We start from the raw sequence: 20,214 nt of genomic DNA, 5'->3' as shown, positions 1-20,214 counted from the left end.
ACTCTTTGTTTGGACTCTCTGTTTGGACTCTCTCTCTGGACAACAAATACAAAAACTAACTCAAGGTGAATCAAAGACCTAAATGCAAGAGATAAAATTTTAACTCTTTGAAAAAACAGAGGTTTAAATCTTCACGACCTGGGATTAGACAGTGGCTTCTCAGATATGATACCTAATGCACAAAGAGACAAAAGGAAAACTAGATACATTAAACTTCATGCAAATTAAAAACCTCTGTGCTTCAAAGGACACTATCGAGAAAGTGCAAAGACAACTCACATAATGGGACAAAATACAGAAAGTCACGCAGCTCACAAAGCTCTAGTACCCAGAATATATAAAGAACTCCCACAACACAACAATAAAAAGATAAGTAATACAATTAAAAACTGGGCAAAGGATTTACATGCACATTTCTACAAAGCAGATGGACAAATGGACAATAAGTACAAGAAAAGATGTTGAGAGAAATTCAAACCAAAACCACAAAGAGATACCACTTTATATCTACTAGGATAGCCATAATTAAAAAGACAGATAATAACAAGTGTTGGTGAGGATTTGGAGCAACTGGAACTCATACATTGCTGGTGGGAATGTAAACTGATGCAGCCACTTCAGAAGACAATTTAACAGTTCCTCAGAAGGTTAAACACAGTCAGCCTAGGATCCACCAATTCCACTCCTAAATATGTACCCAAGAGAACTGAAAACATATGTCTACACAAAAACTTGTGCATGAAAGTTAAGAGCCAAAAGTGGAGATCGCCCAACTGTCCATCTACGATGGATGGGTAAACCAAATGTAGTATATCCCCCCAGTGAAATATCATCCAGTCATAAAAAGGAACACGGCACTCACAGACATTACCACATGGATGAACCTTGAAAATATGCCAAGTGAAAGAAGCCAGACACAAAAGGCCACTATTGTATGATTTCATTTATATGAAGTGTCCAGAATAAGCAAATCCATAGAGAGAAAAAGTACATTAGTAGTTGCCGGTGGTTGGGAGAGGTGGGGAATAGTGAGTGACTGTTAATGTGTATGGTTTTTCATCTTAGGGTGATGAAAACGTTCTGGAATTAAATAGTGGTAACGATTGTATTACTTTTTACTATACTAAAAAACCACTGAATCATATACTTAAAAGAGTGAATTTTATGGTACGCGAATTAAATTTCAGTTTAAAGAATGATTCTTTTAGCAGATGTAAGAAGCACACACAATGAACATATATAATGGTTCCTTCACTTTCAAGTCCTAGAGAAACACAGACACCTTGTCACCATGTTTACTCTGGGCCTTTTATGGCACTGGGCCTACCTCCAGGACTCCTGGTTGAAAACATGAGCCTGGGGAGCCAGAAGGGCAATCAGGAGCCAGAGGTCCAGGGGCCCATTTGGGGTCACTCAACTGGGAAACATTTTCTAGTCTGTTTTATTGTGGGAAAGGGCAATTTCAGGCTGGGCCGCACGGTGGGTTGGAAATGTCCTGAAACTTACTCATCTCTTTTTGCTTTCATTCCACATATATCAAGCCGCTTCTCCAAGGGCTCTAACAAGAAGGGATCTCATCCCCCCATTAGGGAGGAATCATGCCCACTGAAAATCAGTTTTCTTTCTTCTCTTATCTCACTCTCTCTCCGACTCTGTGTTTGTTTATTTGGCTTCTAGTAACTTGATAAACTTGAATCACTCTCCCTGATTCTGAGTCTAGGACCCTAAACAAAAACTAAGGGCCAGACTCTGGATTAAGATAAATTCCCCTTAATTAAGTATGACAAGTAGATTTTAATCCATATGCTCATTTCAATATACCAACGATCTGGAAAGATTCTCAGATGAGCAAGATCACGAGGACACATCTGAGTACGGTGTGGCAGAATAGCATGCTTGGCAGGACTGTCTCCCCTGGACACAGGGAGCAAAGTATAGTATGTGCACTGCGCACCTGCCACCCTGACTTAGCCGATGCCTCCTCAAGGGCCTCCAGCCAGAAAAGCCCCTGGCCACATCCCTCTGACCTTGCAGTGCTGCATTCGACACGGTACAAAGTTGTACTGTGTGTCCTCTAGAACAGAGAGCTTTTTACCTCAGTAATTTACAACCTAATTTAAAACAAATCAAACCTGATACTCCATGGTAAGGACCCCAGTCAGTCCCCTTCCTTATTCCATCACTGAAAAAGGAAATAGCTTATTAGAAAATGCTTCTTTAGGTTCCTGTCTTCTAGGATCAGTCAATAATCCCACATCTTAGAAAACTTAAAAACAATTCTTCACATTGAAATTAATTTTGTAATCAAATCCCATTCCCTTGCTTATTGCATACCCCAAAGCAGTGGTGACTAATGACTCATACTTGTAATTATTTCCATTCTCTGTCCACACAGAGGATTTGGGTGCGGGTTAGGGCAGGCAGAATTTGGGGTTTAAATGTTTACTTAGCGTTTTCAAATCATGGATGATTCCTAGTGGGGACTCACCATTAAACCAAGGCTTCCGCCAGCCAAGACAAGTGTGTTTAAGCCTTCTTCACTGTCATCATTACAAGGCCAGCTTTCATAGAGCTGTTCTGGGTATTGCCCTGGTGTCTGAATACATTTGGTTAGTAAATCAGCAGCTTGACACAGCCTGGTGTTTACAGGCAGGTTCCTTCCAGTGAAGCACAGGAGGAAGAGAGAGGCAGGAGCCCATGTGCTTGGACGGGTCACCCAGGCCACCCCTCTGCAAAGCACAGTGGCCTCATGCCTTTCACAAACACTGTCACACTGCAGATCCACACCAAGATCCAAGAGAAGAAAAAGTAACTCCCATACCCTCTCACCCATGTTTCCCACAGCTGGGAAAACCAAAAGGGTTTCATTTACACCTTACCCAAACGCAGCCCTCGGACATACCCAACACTTGAACTCTTCTGTTATTTAGCGTTCTGTTGAAATGTTCTATTAAAACCCTTGCTTTTGCATGTAACTTTGAGTGTGACGCTTGGTTGAAGACAGTACCTATGTAATAGAACATTGATGTTTTCCTGATAAGAGACAGTAGATAAAAATGGAGAAACACATATACCCCAAGTGTCTGTGAGAAATTGGGTTGTATAGTTTATTCAAGTTTTGGGTAATTTTTGCAAGAAGAAGGTATTACTTATATAATCAGAACAATGATATAGCTACTTCTTAAAAACCAATAAGGAAATTATCAACAAAAGAACACATTTAGCCTTAAGAGAAGAAAATCAAGTGTTTACTTTGGCTTATAGCTTATCAGAGAGAAGTAGGAGAAGAGAAAATTGGCGGGTAAAGATGTCTGCCTATGCACGCCAGGTATACAAACACTGTTAACATTTATCTACAGCAGAGCACGGGGCTCAGATTCAGAACATAGGACTCAGAGTCCCTTTGGGGTACACATCCCAGATATAAGCATGATACACAGGCTGCCAGAATTTGCCCACAAACAAGGTGACCTTTAATGAGATCCTCTCAGGGCTTCATATACCTATTCCAGCCACCAGACTAAGTGGGGACAGACTAAGGCTTACGTCTAACTCCACTTTCCAGTAGATGAGAGGGAAGGTATCAGCCCATGAGTAGGAATGAACTTGTTCTGATTCCTGTACGTGCTGCTCTACTTCAGCCCCTCAGCAGACAAGCGAGATGTTAGGCCAGGGTCAAGGGCTCTGCCTGGGGTGCTAGGACAGGAGGAGGGAACTGGCCCGCACAGAGGTCACCGTTATGACACCAGTCTCATTAGTTCACTGCCCTCACTGAATGAAAGAAACAGCCAGACAAAGCAAACATGAGCTCTGATTTTAACAGAAAAATGCTACCTATGACTGACTTTCAGGAAGAACTGCCCCATGTTGTGCTTATGGGTAGGAGCCGCTAACACTACCAAAAGTCTAGGGATTTGCTAGTCATCATTCTAACATATGCTGAGTTTTTGGAGCTCGTCTGTCTCTATTAAAGTGGAAAGCAAGGAGGCTACTTCCTCACTGGTGGGGATGTAGTTTGGTTCAAATCAATTCTGTGAACACTTATCGAGGCTTTGCGCTGGGGTTTGGCCTCAGAAGCTTTCTCACCATCCCAGTGTTGAGCCTAATTTTTCTTTATTCCTTACACTGAGGACATGCACTTAAACTTATAGCATATAGATGGTAGCAGTAGTTTAGTCTTGAACCTGTTTTTAGACTCAAGAAAAGTTAAGACTAGTTATCTACACAAATTCAGTGACCCCAAACAATATACTGCATATTCCATACAGTATTTGTATAGCCATATACACTGGCAGGTTCCCCAGCCTTTTCTTCTTCCAGCTAATTCAAATGTTTTTACATCTCTAAAAATGTTCTCCTGTAAATTTGTATTTTTAACCTGGAGGAGAATAAGACTCTATGCTAGGAGGTCACCTCCAAATTTGTGATTTTGCCCTATGACATACGTTCTCTCCACTGTTTTCTGTATTTGATTTAATATTAATCAACACTGTTATGGTCTGAATGTCCCCACCAAGAACCATATGTAGAAATCCCAATGCCACAGTGAGGGTACTAAGAGGTGAGGCCTTTGGAACGTGCTTTAGGTAATAAGTGTGGATCCCTTGTGAATGGGATTAGTGTCCTTGCAAGAGAGACCCCAGGGCTCCGCTGCCTCTTCCACCACGTGTGGAGGCGAAGTCGGCAGTCTGCCACCTGGCTGAGAGCCCTCACCGGAACCCGACCGCGCTGACAGCCTGACCTTAGACTTCCAGCCTTCAGAACAGTAAGAAATAAATTTCTTCAGTTTATAAGCCACCCAGTTAATGGTATTTTATAATAGCAGCCTGAATGGACTGAGACAAACACAAAATATTAACACATAAAAATCAATTTGTTCATAAGCTCCTAGAATATGGCCAGCCTTCTCACTTTGACGTGTCCACACGAGCTCACTGCCTACCTCGTGGAAAGCAGAAGACACAGAGAACCAGAGGTAAGACCGGGGGAACAACCAGGCCTTGCAGTTGGGTGAGCTCTACTGCAATAATTTAACTCAAGCTTTTCTAAAGAGAGATGGGAATGATGTGCTGGAAGAGGCAAGTAACTTTCAGCCTCCATGTCGGTAAAACAGTTTTTATCACCACTGCCATCAAACTTGAATTATAGCTAATCTGAATCTCTCTGCCTCCTCCAGGCTCTATCTTTGGCAAAAGTGCTAAGAAAAATAAAATGGTCAAGGCACAAGACATGAGGAGAAATGAGGTCAACTTATAATGCTGGTGATAGTTGAGGACATCTTGCAAAAGTTAAATGCCCTTCAGTAACCGTAGCCAACAAGTAACTGTACATCCACATATATTTACTTATGAGGAAGTAGAGCTCAGAGAGGATAAAGGTCTCGTTCACAGCTGTCCATTCAGAGATGACCAGTGTTTCTAATCAAAAGATCTGTAACCTGCAGCAATCATCTGAACACTCCTCACCATCACTGATGATACACAAACAACAGGACAGCACCTCTGGCCCTGGATGCCACTTCAAAAGGGTCAGAAGCCAGCCTCAATCAGAGCCAATGTTCAGTTAGCTAGCTTACATTTGCTTCAATTCCCTTAATATTTCCTTAAACACAATGGAGCTTATTATATTCAATAATTCTGAGAGCTGGGGATTCTCTAATGTAAGTTAAGGGGCACGCTATGCTAGGCCGGCTTCAGCTGGGGAGGCTTGGCCAGGTAGGATGAGTCTGCTCCACCCGACGGTCGCTCTCTCCCTGGGCCAGTAGGTTAGTCTGGGAATGTTCCCCTCATGGCGATGGCAGGACACGGGTAAGTGGAAAGACAGAAGGCCCCTCAGGGGTCAGGCCGTTTGGATTCTTGGTCATGTCTGCCTCGCTGTGCTGGCCAAGGTGCACCATATAACTGAACCACAAATCAAAGGGTGAGGAAGTCCCTTTGCCTCTAGGAGACGTGGCAAGGGTGTGGGTGCCGGCAGGGGTAAACAGTCCCTCCTTAAATGGGGCTGTTTCCACAGAAAATTCCAGGGCCTCGTCTGCTATTAAGCATAAAACAAAGAAGAAGCTAATACATGTTAGAAATATACAGAAAAGTTCAAAGCACAATATAACAAATTCTCATGTATCCACCTCCAATAATGAATAATTAATATTTTTAATATTTGCTTCTGATTCCTTCATTTTTTATAAAGTATTTTAGAATTTAAGCACCCTGCGTATCCCTCCACAATTCTGTTTTCTTCCCTGCTCTGAAGTAACTGTTATCCTAAAGTTAGTCTGTGCATGTTTTTGTATTTTTATTACATCTGCAGTTATTCACGAAGCCACAGCCCTGAAGACAGTCACTCTTCACCCAGTCTTATCACTTTCTGTTAATATTTAGTCAGCATTTCCAATAAAATTAGCTTCTTCAGCTCCAAAGCTTCTCTACAGGTCCCACATGTGAACGAAATAGCTACCCACAGAATATTGGGATTTGACTTGCTCCAGTCTCATCCTGTGTGTCTCATGTTAAAGAAATGACAGATGCAGGATTGTGAGGCTAAGTAGCTAGAAAATAGTTACTCAGACTTGAAGAGTCTTCAAAGAGAGTGTGGAGCAATTATAATTATCAGAGGAAGAAACATCACAGGGAAATAAAAGCCAAATGTTTTCCTCAAGAGTTCTCCTTTTGGCTGTTGCGATTTCAACTGGTAAGTCAAAGATACAATTTTAGAATCTTGGCTAAGTTTTCAAAACTTATTTCAAGGACAGTTTTAAAAGTCATTAATAGCACAATCACAACAGAAACTTGTGTACATGGTTATTAAAAATGGAATAAGAAGAACAGGGGTGTGGGGGTTCTCAGTAGTTTCCACCTGAATGTTCTGGGTCTTTAATGACAGAAACATAAAAGGGGAATGGGAGGACTTAAGACAAGTGTTTCATTCTTGGTCTAGAACTTAACTGGAACATAGTTAGAAAATAAAAAGTTTAAGTAAGAATAGGATTTAGAAAATTCCTGATAGAGCCTGGTGTGGACTAGGACAAAGGGAGTGCTCCCTTACTAGTCACAGCATGAGAGGAAAGTGAATCGAGTAACATACTGCCTAGTATACGCCTTAGTTCCCGAGGATAAATATTAGTGGCCAAAGTGATGGCATTGTGTCTTGATCAAGGTGTTGACCTCAAGGTATAAGACCTTCTGAAAGAATATTAAGGAATATACATAATGGCCATATTCTGTGCCTTCTCTTCATAGCACATATATTAATAGTAAAATATTGTTAAATAAAATCAATGATCAAATAAACAGGTACTTATTTTTGCTGGTTTGGACATGAAAGAATGAGTTTGCAAACTGCACATCTCTGTGAACATTAACACTGGAAATCCTAGAAATTGAATTCAATCGAACATTTATGAAGCACTTACTATATTAAAGAGACGTTGCACTTAGAACAAAGTTTGCACAGAGACAGCCGACCCCCTCCTCCATGTTTTACTGCTTCGTAATTTTTATATAATTTTTCTACTCTCTTCCCCATCTTCTTACTCCACTCTAAGCTAAACTGGTTTGACATGTTCCTATTTCTAAGAATCTCCCTCTTCCGTGTTTGCAAATATGAGAGAGATCTATTTAATGTTAAATAAACTTTGCTAGTTTGGAGTTCGTTTCTCCTTTAATGCAAACATTTTCTTGGATTTGGTTATTAGGACTAACAATAAGGGAACACATTTCAGTGTGACTTCAGAATTTCTGTAGTTATTTCTTTGAGCTCTGCTGTTTATTTTTCTTAACCCCATGCCAAACTACGAACAAAGAAAATTTGAAAAGCACACTTTATGCCATTTACTAGTGAATAATCTGAAAACTATAACAATGGAGGTTAATACTTACAAAGAAACACACAAATACTTTATATGTCATAAAATGGACTTCTGTGGCCATGGAAAAAGCCAATTTTATGTCTAAATCAGGAGTTAAGGAAGACCTTACCATAAACTACAGAAAGGGGAAAACTTAGTGAAAACAAGGTTTTCAGAATCCACTGAAAGACTTACAAGGCAAATGGAGACTGGAACCACATGAGACCAGGAAATCTGCTTCCCATGTTTCTCCTTTCTTAGCACTGGCTGGACCGTGGGCTAATATATGTGCTGGCAAGTCTTCCAATGAGATCAGGACATGTGACAGCCACGGCTGTGGCCAGTACACTGCTCAAAGGTACGTACGGGGTTTCACCAGTAACCACAAGCTCCTGGGGCCCTGAACCTCTTCACTTCGTGCCCTCGCCCTGTGTTTCCTCAGGGCTCATGATCAGCAGAAAAACTCAGAGATGAAACCATTTACATTACTGTCTCTGGAGCAGGTTCTTGTCTCTACTTCCAAGAACTCTGCTTCAACTAGGGGCTCAGGAGTGGAAACAGCCTGGAATGAGGAAAAGAGGAAGAGGAGCAAACACACAGTTTTCCCTCAAATGTTTTCACACAGTGGCTTGTTGCACCAGGTTTTTCCAAGGTGAAGATCAAACATTACTATCTCATTTTATAGATGAGGAACTTGAATGGTAGCAAAGGAATAAGGGTCCTGCCAAACAATTGGAAGTGGTGAAGGCTGGACTAAGATTTGGGCTTTAGGATCTTCTTTCCACCAAACCACTGTTACTGACCCAGGCTCTGGGTGCTGTTCAGCGTCAGAGGCTGGCCCTGAACAGGCAATTTCTTCCAGACAATGAGGGACATACTTGTGAATTTTCAGTAATGACAGTATCACACTGGGAGTACCACTCTGATGAAATAGCTGTGTGTCCGATTTCATTATCGATCTCCATCCTAATTACAGTGGAACTCTCACTTATACAGATACTACTTACAAAGTAACCTCAAACACCTCAAGTGTACATGATCATGACCACTTAGGCATATAGGAGACAGACCTAGAGATGGGAAATATAAAAAAATGACCTCTGAATTGCTAATATCAAGACTCAATTAGTTCATACCCTAAAGTTTATGCACTTGACTTACACGATAATTTTCTGGCTCTTCACGTGGAACCTGCTCAGTGCTGTTTACATAATGGAACAATCTGGTGAATCTGATTTTTCAGGTGGTAGCCTATCAGAAAGAAGAACAGGCTGGTAAGTAGGAGTGGGCACAGTGACAACAGCGAGGATTGTTAGCAACAACCTCAAGAAACCTCACAATCTGGGAACATGCTGTGTTTGTGCCACATATACTTTAATAAGCCCACACAGTATCACTCACTACATTAAAATACCATATACAGTAAATGATGTTTATAATAACTTCTGGATAACTGAGGGAAAAATAGATGTAGAGTAAGATAAGATTCTTTTATGATAGACTCCCATAAAAAGACAACTCTTTCCTAAGTGGTTTATAAAATTTACTTGTATGGATTGCCTCATTCCCCCAAAATGCAATATAAAAATAATAACTAATATTTTTCAAGACTTCCCAAGTGCCAAATACTATCTTAAATGCTTTACTCTTTACAACATGATTATTATTCCCCTTGGGGGAGGAGGCTAAAAATGGACAAAACAGAGTGAGGTAACCTAGGACATCCCCACATGATCTAGCAGCTTCAATTTTTTGATGACCTACTTTGAGAACAGAGGGCTGACACCACATTGCTGGGTGACAGAACTCCCAGGGAAGTTCCTCAGTCTGCTCATTCTTATCTACATCCTAGAAATCATAGGCTTCACCAGGGTGTGGATGTCCTGTGTTCCGATGGATCTACTGTGTATGCACCTTTCACCGGATTGATTGTGGGCCAGGAGAAGCCTTATAAAACCAAAAATGCCATCAATAATGGTGTTCGGATATCTGGAAGAGGTAAGAGCTAGTGCGTACTTGTATATGTATGGGACCCACATGGATGCTTGACGTTTACTTACTGAATGCATGTTCCATACTAGAAGTTTCATATTTCCTTCAAGATGACAAAACCCATAACGGACAAAGGGTACCCAACTAAAACAGCTAATGCATTTCCAAAGATGTTCCCCTGGTTTCCGTGGAATCACCTTCTTCATGCACACACACCACCTAACTATCCATCTGACTGAGAGTGTTCTTCCTGTGGCCCATGTGGTTTTGCTTAACAATCTAGAAACAAACCCACTTTCAGCAATATTAACTATCATGAACAGATATACCAGAATCCCACAATTGGATAATGTTGGCCTTCCTGCAAGAACTGACTGTGAAATATTTACCAAGGCCTCTATATTCTAGGTAAAGCTGGCTCTCCTGGTGCTCCAGGTACTGGGCTTGTTGTTTGGCTGTTTTAATTTGTTTGAGGTACACACAGAAGAGTGCACAAAGCATTATACAGCTCCATGAACTTTTGCAAAGTAAATACACCCACATAACCAGCACTCGGATCAAGAGAAAGAACATCAGCAGCACCCAAGAGACCCTTTGTGCCACCTTTTATCATTATTCCCAGCAAGTGCAATCACTTTCCCACTGTAGCTTAGTTCTGCCTGTTTTTGAAGATGATATAAATAGAATTAAACAGCACGCAGTCTCTTTCACTCCACATCATGTTTGTGAGATTCATTCATATTTTTCATGTTGTTTTAGCTCCTTCATTCTCACTGCTTTATAGAGTATTCCATTACACATATATATCTTCATCTATATAGTCATTAGTTAGATGGACATCGAGGTAGCATCCAGCTTTAGGTGACTGTGAAAATGCTATGAACTTTTTGCACGTCTTTTAATGAACATAAACATGCATTTCTGTTGGGAGTGAGTTCAGAGGACAATCCCTTCACCAAGCAAGCAGCACTTTGTGAGAGAGCTCACATCCTTGAGGAGTTGTGGGGTAGCTTAGGCCTGAATGACAAGAGAAGTTGCTGCCATTGAATGGAATCCAGTTAGTAGCCAAGGCCAAGGTTGGCATGGTTAACTAACAGGCAGCAGAGATGAAGAAGTAATCAGCTTCCTCTGAAGCACAGAGATCTGAGGCATTGTCCAGTTAATTATGGTGACCCTAGAATGAAAGAGATGGGTAGCCTACTAAAACCCTATTTGATTTGTTTAATGGAAACACTCTAGGTCTGATGAACAGAATTCTGACTTCAATCATCACAATTATGGGTCACAAACCACCCCACCCCAACTCCTAGACTTGAACCAGTTCAGAGCTCCCTGAATGAAAGGGAGGCTGACTCTCTGAGAAAGTGCTCTGTCACACAGCCAACAATTTATACTGTAAACCTGACATCCAGCTATCCTCAAAGGGACCTGTAGCCATGTAGCAGAATGACTGTACATTGGGGAGGAAGAATTAGGCTTTTCAGAGATTACTGGACACTCACTCAAAACTGATACTAATCCCTGAAGACTAACATGACCAGTCAGACTAGGGGCTCCTAGGCTCAGGTAATCAATGCCGTCTTTCACCAGGGTCCATCTTACAGTGGGCCCAGTGCATCCACAAATCCACCCTGTGGCATTATAATTTTCCCAGTTGCATTTCTAATTAGAATCAGTATACTCAGCAACTGGAGGAGCGCTGTAGGAGAGGAAGTGCTGGGTCACTTGGTGTATGTGTACCTTCAATTTTAGGACTACAGACACTGGCCCAGTTTTCCATAGTAGTAGTACCAACTTACACTCCTACTAAGGGTGTATGGAAGTTCCAGTTGCTTCATACGCAGTACTTGGTGTTACTTATCTACCTTTCTCGTTTCAACCATTCTGATGGGTATGTAGTAGTATCTCATTTAGCTTTAATTTGCATTTCCCTGATGGCTAATAAAATTGAGCATCCTTTCATATTTATTGATAACATGGACACTGCCTTTTGTGAGGTGCCTATTCAAGTATTTTACCCTGTCTTTCTTGCCTGCCTTTTTCTTACTGGTATGTAGGAGGTTTTTTTGTACCAAGTTGGCCAAAAAGTGTATTTAGTTTTTTCCTTACAATGGCTCTAGTAGTACTTAGTTGTCTTTAACTTTTTTTGAAACATTTTTGTTAGATTGTGTTGTGACAGCTGTCATATCAGCTGTCATTTAAAAAAACTTATCCAAGTTGGTGAATTTTTGTGCAACTATTTTAACATTGAAGATAGAAGAAGATAAGCAACATTTTTGGTGTATTATGCTTTATTGTTCCAAGAAAGGTAAAAACACAACTGAAATGCAAAAAGATCTGTGCAGTGTATGGAGAAGGTGCTGTGACTGATTGAACATGTCAAAAGCCGTTAGTGAAGTTTCTCGGTACTACTGACATTTGGCCAGATAACTCTTTGCTGTGGGGCTGTCTTATGGATTAGAAGATGTTTGGCAGCATCCCTGCCTCTACTGACTAGAAGCCAACAACAGGAGACGGCCAACATACTCAAAATATCCAGATCAATAAAGTTATTGGTGAAAATGAAAACTATGTCTTTTATCTTACAGAAAAAACGAAACGGACTTTTTGGCCAACGCAATGTCTTCTGAATGAGTCCTTTGTCAGATATACATATTCTAAATATTTTCTCCCACTTTATGGGTTTTCATTTTTTTAAATCCTCACAAAAGGATATGTTTACTGATTTTTTAAGTCAGAAATACAGACAGACAGACAGACAAAGAGAAATATCAATGTGAGAGAAACATTGATTGGTTGCCTCCTGTATGTGCCCCAACCAGGGACTGAACCTGTAACCTAGGCATGTACCCTGACCAGGGATGGAACCTGCAACCTTTTGGTGTATAGGACGGCCCTCCAACCAACTGAGCTACCTGGCCAGGGTGTTCTTTACTTTCTTAATGTTTCTTTCAATAATTAAAAATTCTTGTTTTTAATGCAGCCCAATTTAGTAATATTTTCCTTTATTGTTAACACATATTTCTACCCTGAAGCCATAAAGATATTCCATGTTCTCATCTACAAGCTTCATTGCATCATCTTTCATATTTAGATATAATTTGATTTTATAGATTTATATAGATTTACAAAATTTGAGATGGGGTCAAATTTTTCTTCATATTCACATCTGACTCAGTACCATTAACTTGACAAGACCATTTTTTCCCCTACTACATTTCAGTATCTTTTAGCATAAATGAGGGTATGAATATACATGGCTCAACTTCTCATCTTTCCATCGGTCATTTGTCCATTTTTCACAAATACCACACTGACTTAACCACCACAGCTTTAAAATACATCTTGATATCTGATAGTATAAATCTTCCAACTTTGATCTTCCAGGTTGCCCTGGCAATTCTTGGTCATTTGCATTTCCAATTATAGAATCAGTTTGTCAATTTTCACCAAAAAGCCTGCTGGGACTTTGATTGAATTTTCATTGATTAAATGTGTCATATTGAAAAGAACTGCCATCTTAACAGTAATGAATCCTCCAACCAAAGAATACGTCATATCTTCCATGTATTTAGGTCTTGCATTATTTTCAATGTAGATGTCTTGCACATATTCTGTTTATATACAGAGGCTGGCAGAAGTGAGGCTGGCAGAAATAATGCTTGCTTGATTATGGTTGGTAGGCTAATAATATGGGAATAATAATTTATAGTGTTAATTTGAACATTTCACCTAAAATATCATATGTTGTGCTTGAGTGTGATATCGTTATGTTACAGTTACATGCTTACGATTTTGTAATAAAAAAAAAGAGATGTTATGCCCTGGCTGGTATAGCTCAGTGTATTCAGCGTGGGCCAAACAACTGGTTCGATTACCAGTCAGGGCACATGCCTGGATTGCAGGCCAGTTCCCAGCAGGGACATATGAGAGGCAACCATACATTGATATTTCTCTCCCTCTCTCCTTCCTTTCCCCTCTAAAGATAAATAAATAAAATATTAGAAAAAAAAAAGATCTACTCCTAAAAAAAAAGAGATGTTATTTGTGCCAGACCCTGTAGGTACATAAGATACAACTTATTAATTTTGTTTAGATTTTCTGTGGCAGTAGTGTACAACAGGAATATAATAAAAGCCACAGAAGTTATTTTAAATTTTCTAGGAGTCACATAAAGTAAAAAGAAACATGTGGAATTAATTTTAATAATATATTTTACTTAAGCCACTATCCCCAGAATATTTTCATTAGAATGCAATTAATATACAGATTATTATTTTACCTCATTTGGTTACTGTCTTCAAAATCCAGTGTGTACCTTGTACTGAGAGCACATCTCATTCAGATGAGCTGCATTGTAAGTGCTAACGAGCCACATGTGGCTGGTGGCCTCCACATTGGACGGCAGAGCTCTACAGCCTTACTCATGTTTTCTATCCACTTTCAGTGTTTGCAATGGCAGAAATGTGCTGAAGTCTTCTATGACTGCCGGATTTCCCTCTATTTCTCCTGGCCCCTCCCGAAGTCTCTGTTTTCTGTGTCACTTAGCACGTGGGTAATTGACACTGTCCCATCTTCACTGGATTTAGCACTGTAAATTGTCCTCCTCTGTCTTGTTTCAGTGCTTTTTGGCCTGAATTCCAATCTCTGGTAACAGGATCCTAACTTTTAATTTCCTTTTGGCTTCCATTTTCTTGGCAAATATTTGTCCAGACCTTAATTTTTAGCCTTTAATGACTGGGTTTTTTTCCCAGACAGTATAGAACTGAGTTTTTCCTCTTCAAGTTAATAAGAAAATCTACTTAATAGATAACATTTATAGATATAACATGTATTTGGTCCCAACATTGTCATATTATAATTATAGCATTATATTAACTTGATTTCACTATTGGCTGGGTCTTTACATTTTTTCTTTTGGTATTTAGAAGCATTTGTATTCTTGTGACAGTTATTTCCATTTTCCCTTGTCTTTAAAGTCTAATAGTTTAATTAGAATATGTCTTAGAGTTAATATTGTTCCAGGTCAATTTTCTCAGGTACCTAGTGTTTATCTGCTATTGTTTAATATCTTTATTAATTTTCACTTAAATCTGTTCTTCTCGGGCATCTTGCAGTTTTTGTCTTTATTCCTGGCATGATTTTGACATTTTACTCTTCCCTCATTGACTTAACTCTTTTCTCCCCTCATTTCTGTTCTTGTTTTTTTAAACTCTGATTGAAGACTACTAAAATTCAGATAGTGAATAATTTTACTTCTTCTTTTCCTTTAGGCTTCTGTATTAAGATGTTCTACATTAAGCCAATTAAATATAAAGGTTCTATCAAGAAAGGAGAGAAACTGGGAACTCTACTGCCCTTGCAGAAAGTCTATCCGGGCATCCAATCCCATGTACACATTGAAAACTGTGACTTGAGTGATCCCACCATGTACCTATAAATGAAAGACAAATGGCTAGCTCTTCTACATAGAAAGCCACCTTCTTAGAACCTGAATGCATATCCTGCTTTTCAAGAAATTCATGTTCAAACAGAAACAGAATAAATGCCTGGGCGGAAGCAGTATGTTGATTTCAACCCACTGCCACTTTCATGTTGTTGCATGTCAACCACTACTTTGCATTTCTCGGGGGCTTACAGATCTTCCTGTAACCTATGATGTCTGGGATGGTGCGGGGTTTGTTTTTTAAGATCTCTTAGTCCTAAATACATAGAATAAAAATATATAAATTAAAGCTGGTTCAGATTGCATTTTTAATGATTCTAAAACTAGATTTGTTTTTTAAAAAGCCTGAAACTGTTTTATGGTGTAAGAATAGAGGGTTGTACAGTATTGGACACACATACATACTTAATAAATACTGACTGAATAAACTGGACGCTCCTTTTGAGTTAAGCTTCTGGATAATTTTAGCAATTTCCTTAGGTTTGTCAAATTGGTTGGATCATGAGCTACTTGCATGGACGAAATGGACTTTGCATGTCTTTATAGCTACACATTCCCACAGTGTGTAAGTGGTAGATCTTCTGGGTAATGAATAACTGTAGTCTAAGAAAATAGGCAATATTCTCTAGATTTCAGCATGATTGCATGACAAGGAGTACTAGAAAGGAAAGAGGTCTCTCCTAACCTGAAATATCTCATGGAACCAAGTCAGTCAGCCTCATGTAGCCATATAATAGCCACTTATTTCTTCACAACACTCTGTATCTATATTATTCTTTCCAACAGGTACCAGTGTGAAATAAAACCATGCAAGTGTTCAGAGGACCAGAAATAATATGGCTCCCTAGATTTTAGTCAGTCAGTAAGAAATGAGTAAGTTGAACTCATCATTCTGGAAACTTCTTTCATAAACTTTTGCGTAAATCCTTTTAGAATGTAGAAAACTGCAGCAGAATGACTCCATTCTTAGAGCAGTTGTTAGAGGAAAATGTAACTCATTGAACTTTACTACTGGTGAGCAGTGGCTACAGTTGTACACTAAGACATAGTTGTAAGAATATTCATGACATCATTATTCATCAGAGCAAAACCTGGAACAACTTAAATGACCATCAACAATGAAATAGATGAATAAATTGTGGTTATAGAATGGAATAGTACATAGCACTCATAATAAATAATTCTTAGCTAACTAACACAATGAATCAATCATAGCAATATAATATTGAGTAAAAAAAGTCAAAAAGATCAAATATAGCATGACACTCCTCTTAAAAAGTTAAAACAACTAAAGCCAAAACATAATTTTTAGGAACACATAAGTATGTGATAAAAATATATAAAAAGAAAATCCAACAAATAATAAACACTAGTAACCTAAAGACTTGATAGGAAAGGACTACTCAGACAAATTTACGTTACTATCAGTGCTGTAGTTTTGCAGTTAGGAGGTGATTGCATAAGTATTTATCATCACAAATTACAGTGGCACCTTGGTACTTGTCATTAATTTGTTCTGATGAATGGCGAGCAAGCGAGGACTGCTGAAGCACTTTCTCTTGCGGGTTGGCATCGTGACTCACAAGTTCTAGCAAGTGCAAGTGGTGAGCAAGTGCCAAGTAATGAAACATTTCTTCTGCTCAGTTTTTGATGAGTACAGGGTTTGTTTGATGAGTTCTGAAGCTGATGAGGACCGAGGTACCCCTGTGTATGTTACAGATGTGTATGTTACAGATGTAATTGGACTTGCAGGTAGGTGGCCAGCAAAGAAAGGTAATGATGGTTCTCAGATAGTTCAGAGTCCATACAACACAATCAGTAGTTTCTCATACCCAGTTAGATAATATTTTCTACATTATAATGCCCTATACAAGGCTAGAAAATTAAGTTTGGGTTATTAAAAAAAAGAAAACTGTAACCAGCACGACCTGGTTTGATAATCTCTCCTTTCATCTCCTCAGTGCCCAGTAACTTCAGATTATTTCCAAAACTTACATTGTTTTCAAAGGGCAAGGCTGTGCCCCTTGAGAACACAAAAAAGGACGCAACACACAGACTTTAAAGAAAATTTTTAAAGAGCTCTAAAATGTTTCAACAATGAAATATGTGCATAGCCTTCTAAATAATCAGCCTCCCAAAGTGACTGTTTTAAAGACCAGACTCATTACCTGGAATGGAGGGCTTCCCCAGGTAGAGCAAGAACGTTCCCTTCTGCCTAGCACTCCACAAGAACTCTCACATCTGTTGGATGGAAATGCCGACTTTAGGCTAAAGGACTTCTTTCTTAGGAAGAACTAGAATACAGCGCCCTCTGGTGCATTGTATCAGAGTTTTGTTTTTGTTTTTTAATGTACTTTTAGGTTTGAATGTCGAAATATTCAGCTTAAAGTATTGTTAAGGTTCAATTGACAGAGAAGTAACAGTACTGAGTAACTTATTTTTCCTTCGTGAAAGTGGTTATAATACATACTTAAAGTGGGGTATCAAGTATTAGTCTCATCGACTGTAAATAATATGAACAAAATCAGTATTTATTTTACAAATATTTTTTTAGTTTTCTGCAGGAAAGTAACTTCATGGAAATAAAAGTTAAGTGGCCAATCTAGGACTAGGTCTATATATGGAAGAATTCCTATATCCTTGTGACATTTATCACATTTAGTGGCATATCAACAGCAATGTGTATAATTTTAAAATCTGTCCATCTCCCTAGTATTTAGTACAAAACAGATGAGCCCAGGAAGGTTCATAAGAAAGAAAAAACAAAAACTCAAGAATCCTATTTTTGTGTGTCTTCAGTGCACCTACGATAGAACCTGTTCTCCCATTCTCTCCATTTATATTTTGCCTACAAAATTATCCTAACTTTTCCAGAATTCTTCAACACATGCAAAAACACAAATTTAACATGAACAAGTCTGCTTACAGAACTAAAATATTTTGAAAAGCCTAAAGCTCAAAAGCCATCTAATATCAAACACTTTCATTTACTCAGAATCCTTGAATGTTAGGTGAACAGTGCTTTCCATTGACTTCCACGGTAAATGGAGACATTTTCATTGTCTCCATGGAGACAATGGAAACATCAAGAATACTTCATATTTCCTCATCTTGTTTTTGTTTGTTCTTCAATGTATCAGCCTAGTAAGATCAACCATGGTCTCATTTAATTGAGCTGATGAGTTTTAGTCTACCTTTTTTTCTAAGAGTTATTACAGTGCTCAGTTCACTAGGTTTGACTACTAAAGACCACTGTTTAGAGCAGCAATTTCTCATTCACTGTAAAAGAGGCCACTTACAGTCATTATTTCTCTATGCTGGTAGGCTATGGGAATAAACTCCCCCTCAACCTCTCCCCTCTTTTAGCCCCTTTCTTTTTTGCTTTGTTGTCCTCTAGTACAAACGCCACTGGCATTCCATCACCTTACCACTCAGGTATACATACCTTACCACCAGGTGAGACTGGAGGTTTATGACTTCAGTTTTTCCACCATTAATTACTCTGATCTCCAAGCAGTCTGATCCCTCCATCTCAGTTATATCACTTCCTTTCTGTCTGTTAGTTCTGTTACTCCAACCAGACCCTAAGTTCCCTGTCATTTGCTGCTTCTGCACTCTAGGAGAGCACAGAAATCTCAAGGTACAGCTGATACAATCTGCAATAATATTAACCGTCTTTAAGACACTGGTTTTTTTCCAACCAGTAATATCAGCTCCACTGGCACTTACTTAGTGTGTGCTAACATACTACACACTGTTTTGAGAGGTTTGGACTAGAAAGTGAATGAAATGAGATTTCTGTTCTTCAAAAATACTCAAAAACTGGAAACAATAAACATATTTTTAACTTTCTTTTTATTTTTAAATTGATTATCTTAGAAGGAAATTTAAGATTTTGAAGGGAACAAGTTTGGTGGGAACAAATGTACCTGAACAACAATAAAATAAAATAAATTTAAAAAATGCTAGAGAAAGGTTATAGGGAAAGAAACAGAATGTATTTAAGTAAAACTTATTGAGTGCCTACTACGGTACTAAATATCATGGCAGATGCTGGGAACACAACAGTGAGTAAAACCCACCAGCGATCTTACACTGTGCAATAGAAGCAGCAGATACTCATACAAGTAAAGGGCAAATTACGATGATGATGAGGGCCATAAAGAACAGCCACAGGGTGCTGAGAGTCATGGAGGCTTCCCTGAGGAAAAGAATCTAAAGGAAGATCTGAGGGAACAAAGAGAGCGATCAAAGTAGAATGATTACTATGTACAAATGCCTTCTGACTCTTAGAGGGCGCAGCAGTCTTAAGGACCTGAAAGAGAATGGTAGCAAAGCAGGGTGGAGCCAGACCTTGTAGGATCTTATGAATCATTTTAAAGATGTATCTTCATCCTAAAGTCAATACATTGCTATTAAGGAATTTTGCTTACTACTGATTAAATCACAAGATCGCCCTGCAAAGCATTTGGCATCATTTCAGATACACAGTAATAAGTCAGTAAACACTGATTCCCTCCCAAACACACTCTGCAAAACTTACTTTTTTATCTCAGTAGTATATTTAATCAATTAACAATCACAGTATCTTCATAAAATGAGTTAGCATTATCTAATTTTAGTCTAATGTCAATTTACTCTCAAGTTAATGTAATAAAGTAGAATCCCAAGTGTACTGGAAATTAAAAGTTGCTTATTAAATCATAACATGATATTATATAGTGCTAAAAGTGAAGTATAATTAAGTCAGCATCTATCTATATTTTGATTTTACTCTTAGTTTTGAATACTAAATACTTTGTAAAATATATTAAGATGACACAGAAACAATTAGAATATAAAGTTGTAAATGGCATAATTTAAGGGATCCAAAGCTCAATATTATAAACTTATTTAGCAAGGTAAAATATGCCTTCAAGGAAGGCTAAGCAAT

General features: G+C 38.8%; 1 protein-coding gene across 1 annotated transcript; it reads left to right on the top strand.

Annotated features, from left to right (window-relative positions):
* The first annotated feature begins 6,436 nt into the window (after positions 1–6,436).
* On the top strand, positions 6,437–15,602 carry LECT2 (leukocyte cell derived chemotaxin 2). Its single transcript, XM_037138381.2, has 4 exons — positions 6,437–6,687; positions 8,105–8,201; positions 9,696–9,841; positions 15,109–15,602. The coding sequence occupies exons 1-4, from the start codon at positions 6,642–6,644 to the stop codon at positions 15,273–15,275; spliced, it is 456 nt and encodes a 151-aa protein (XP_036994276.2). The 5' UTR covers positions 6,437–6,641; the 3' UTR covers positions 15,276–15,602.
* The last annotated feature ends 4,612 nt before the right edge of the window (positions 15,603–20,214 follow it).

Source organism: Artibeus jamaicensis, unplaced genomic scaffold (genome assembly GCF_021234435.1).
Source record: "Artibeus jamaicensis isolate MK-2021 breed Jamaican fruit bat unplaced genomic scaffold, CSHL_Jam_final contig_786, whole genome shotgun sequence".
Lineage (NCBI taxonomy): Eukaryota > Metazoa > Chordata > Mammalia > Chiroptera > Phyllostomidae > Artibeus > Artibeus jamaicensis.
This window is presented reverse-complemented; position numbering and strand designations above follow the sequence as displayed.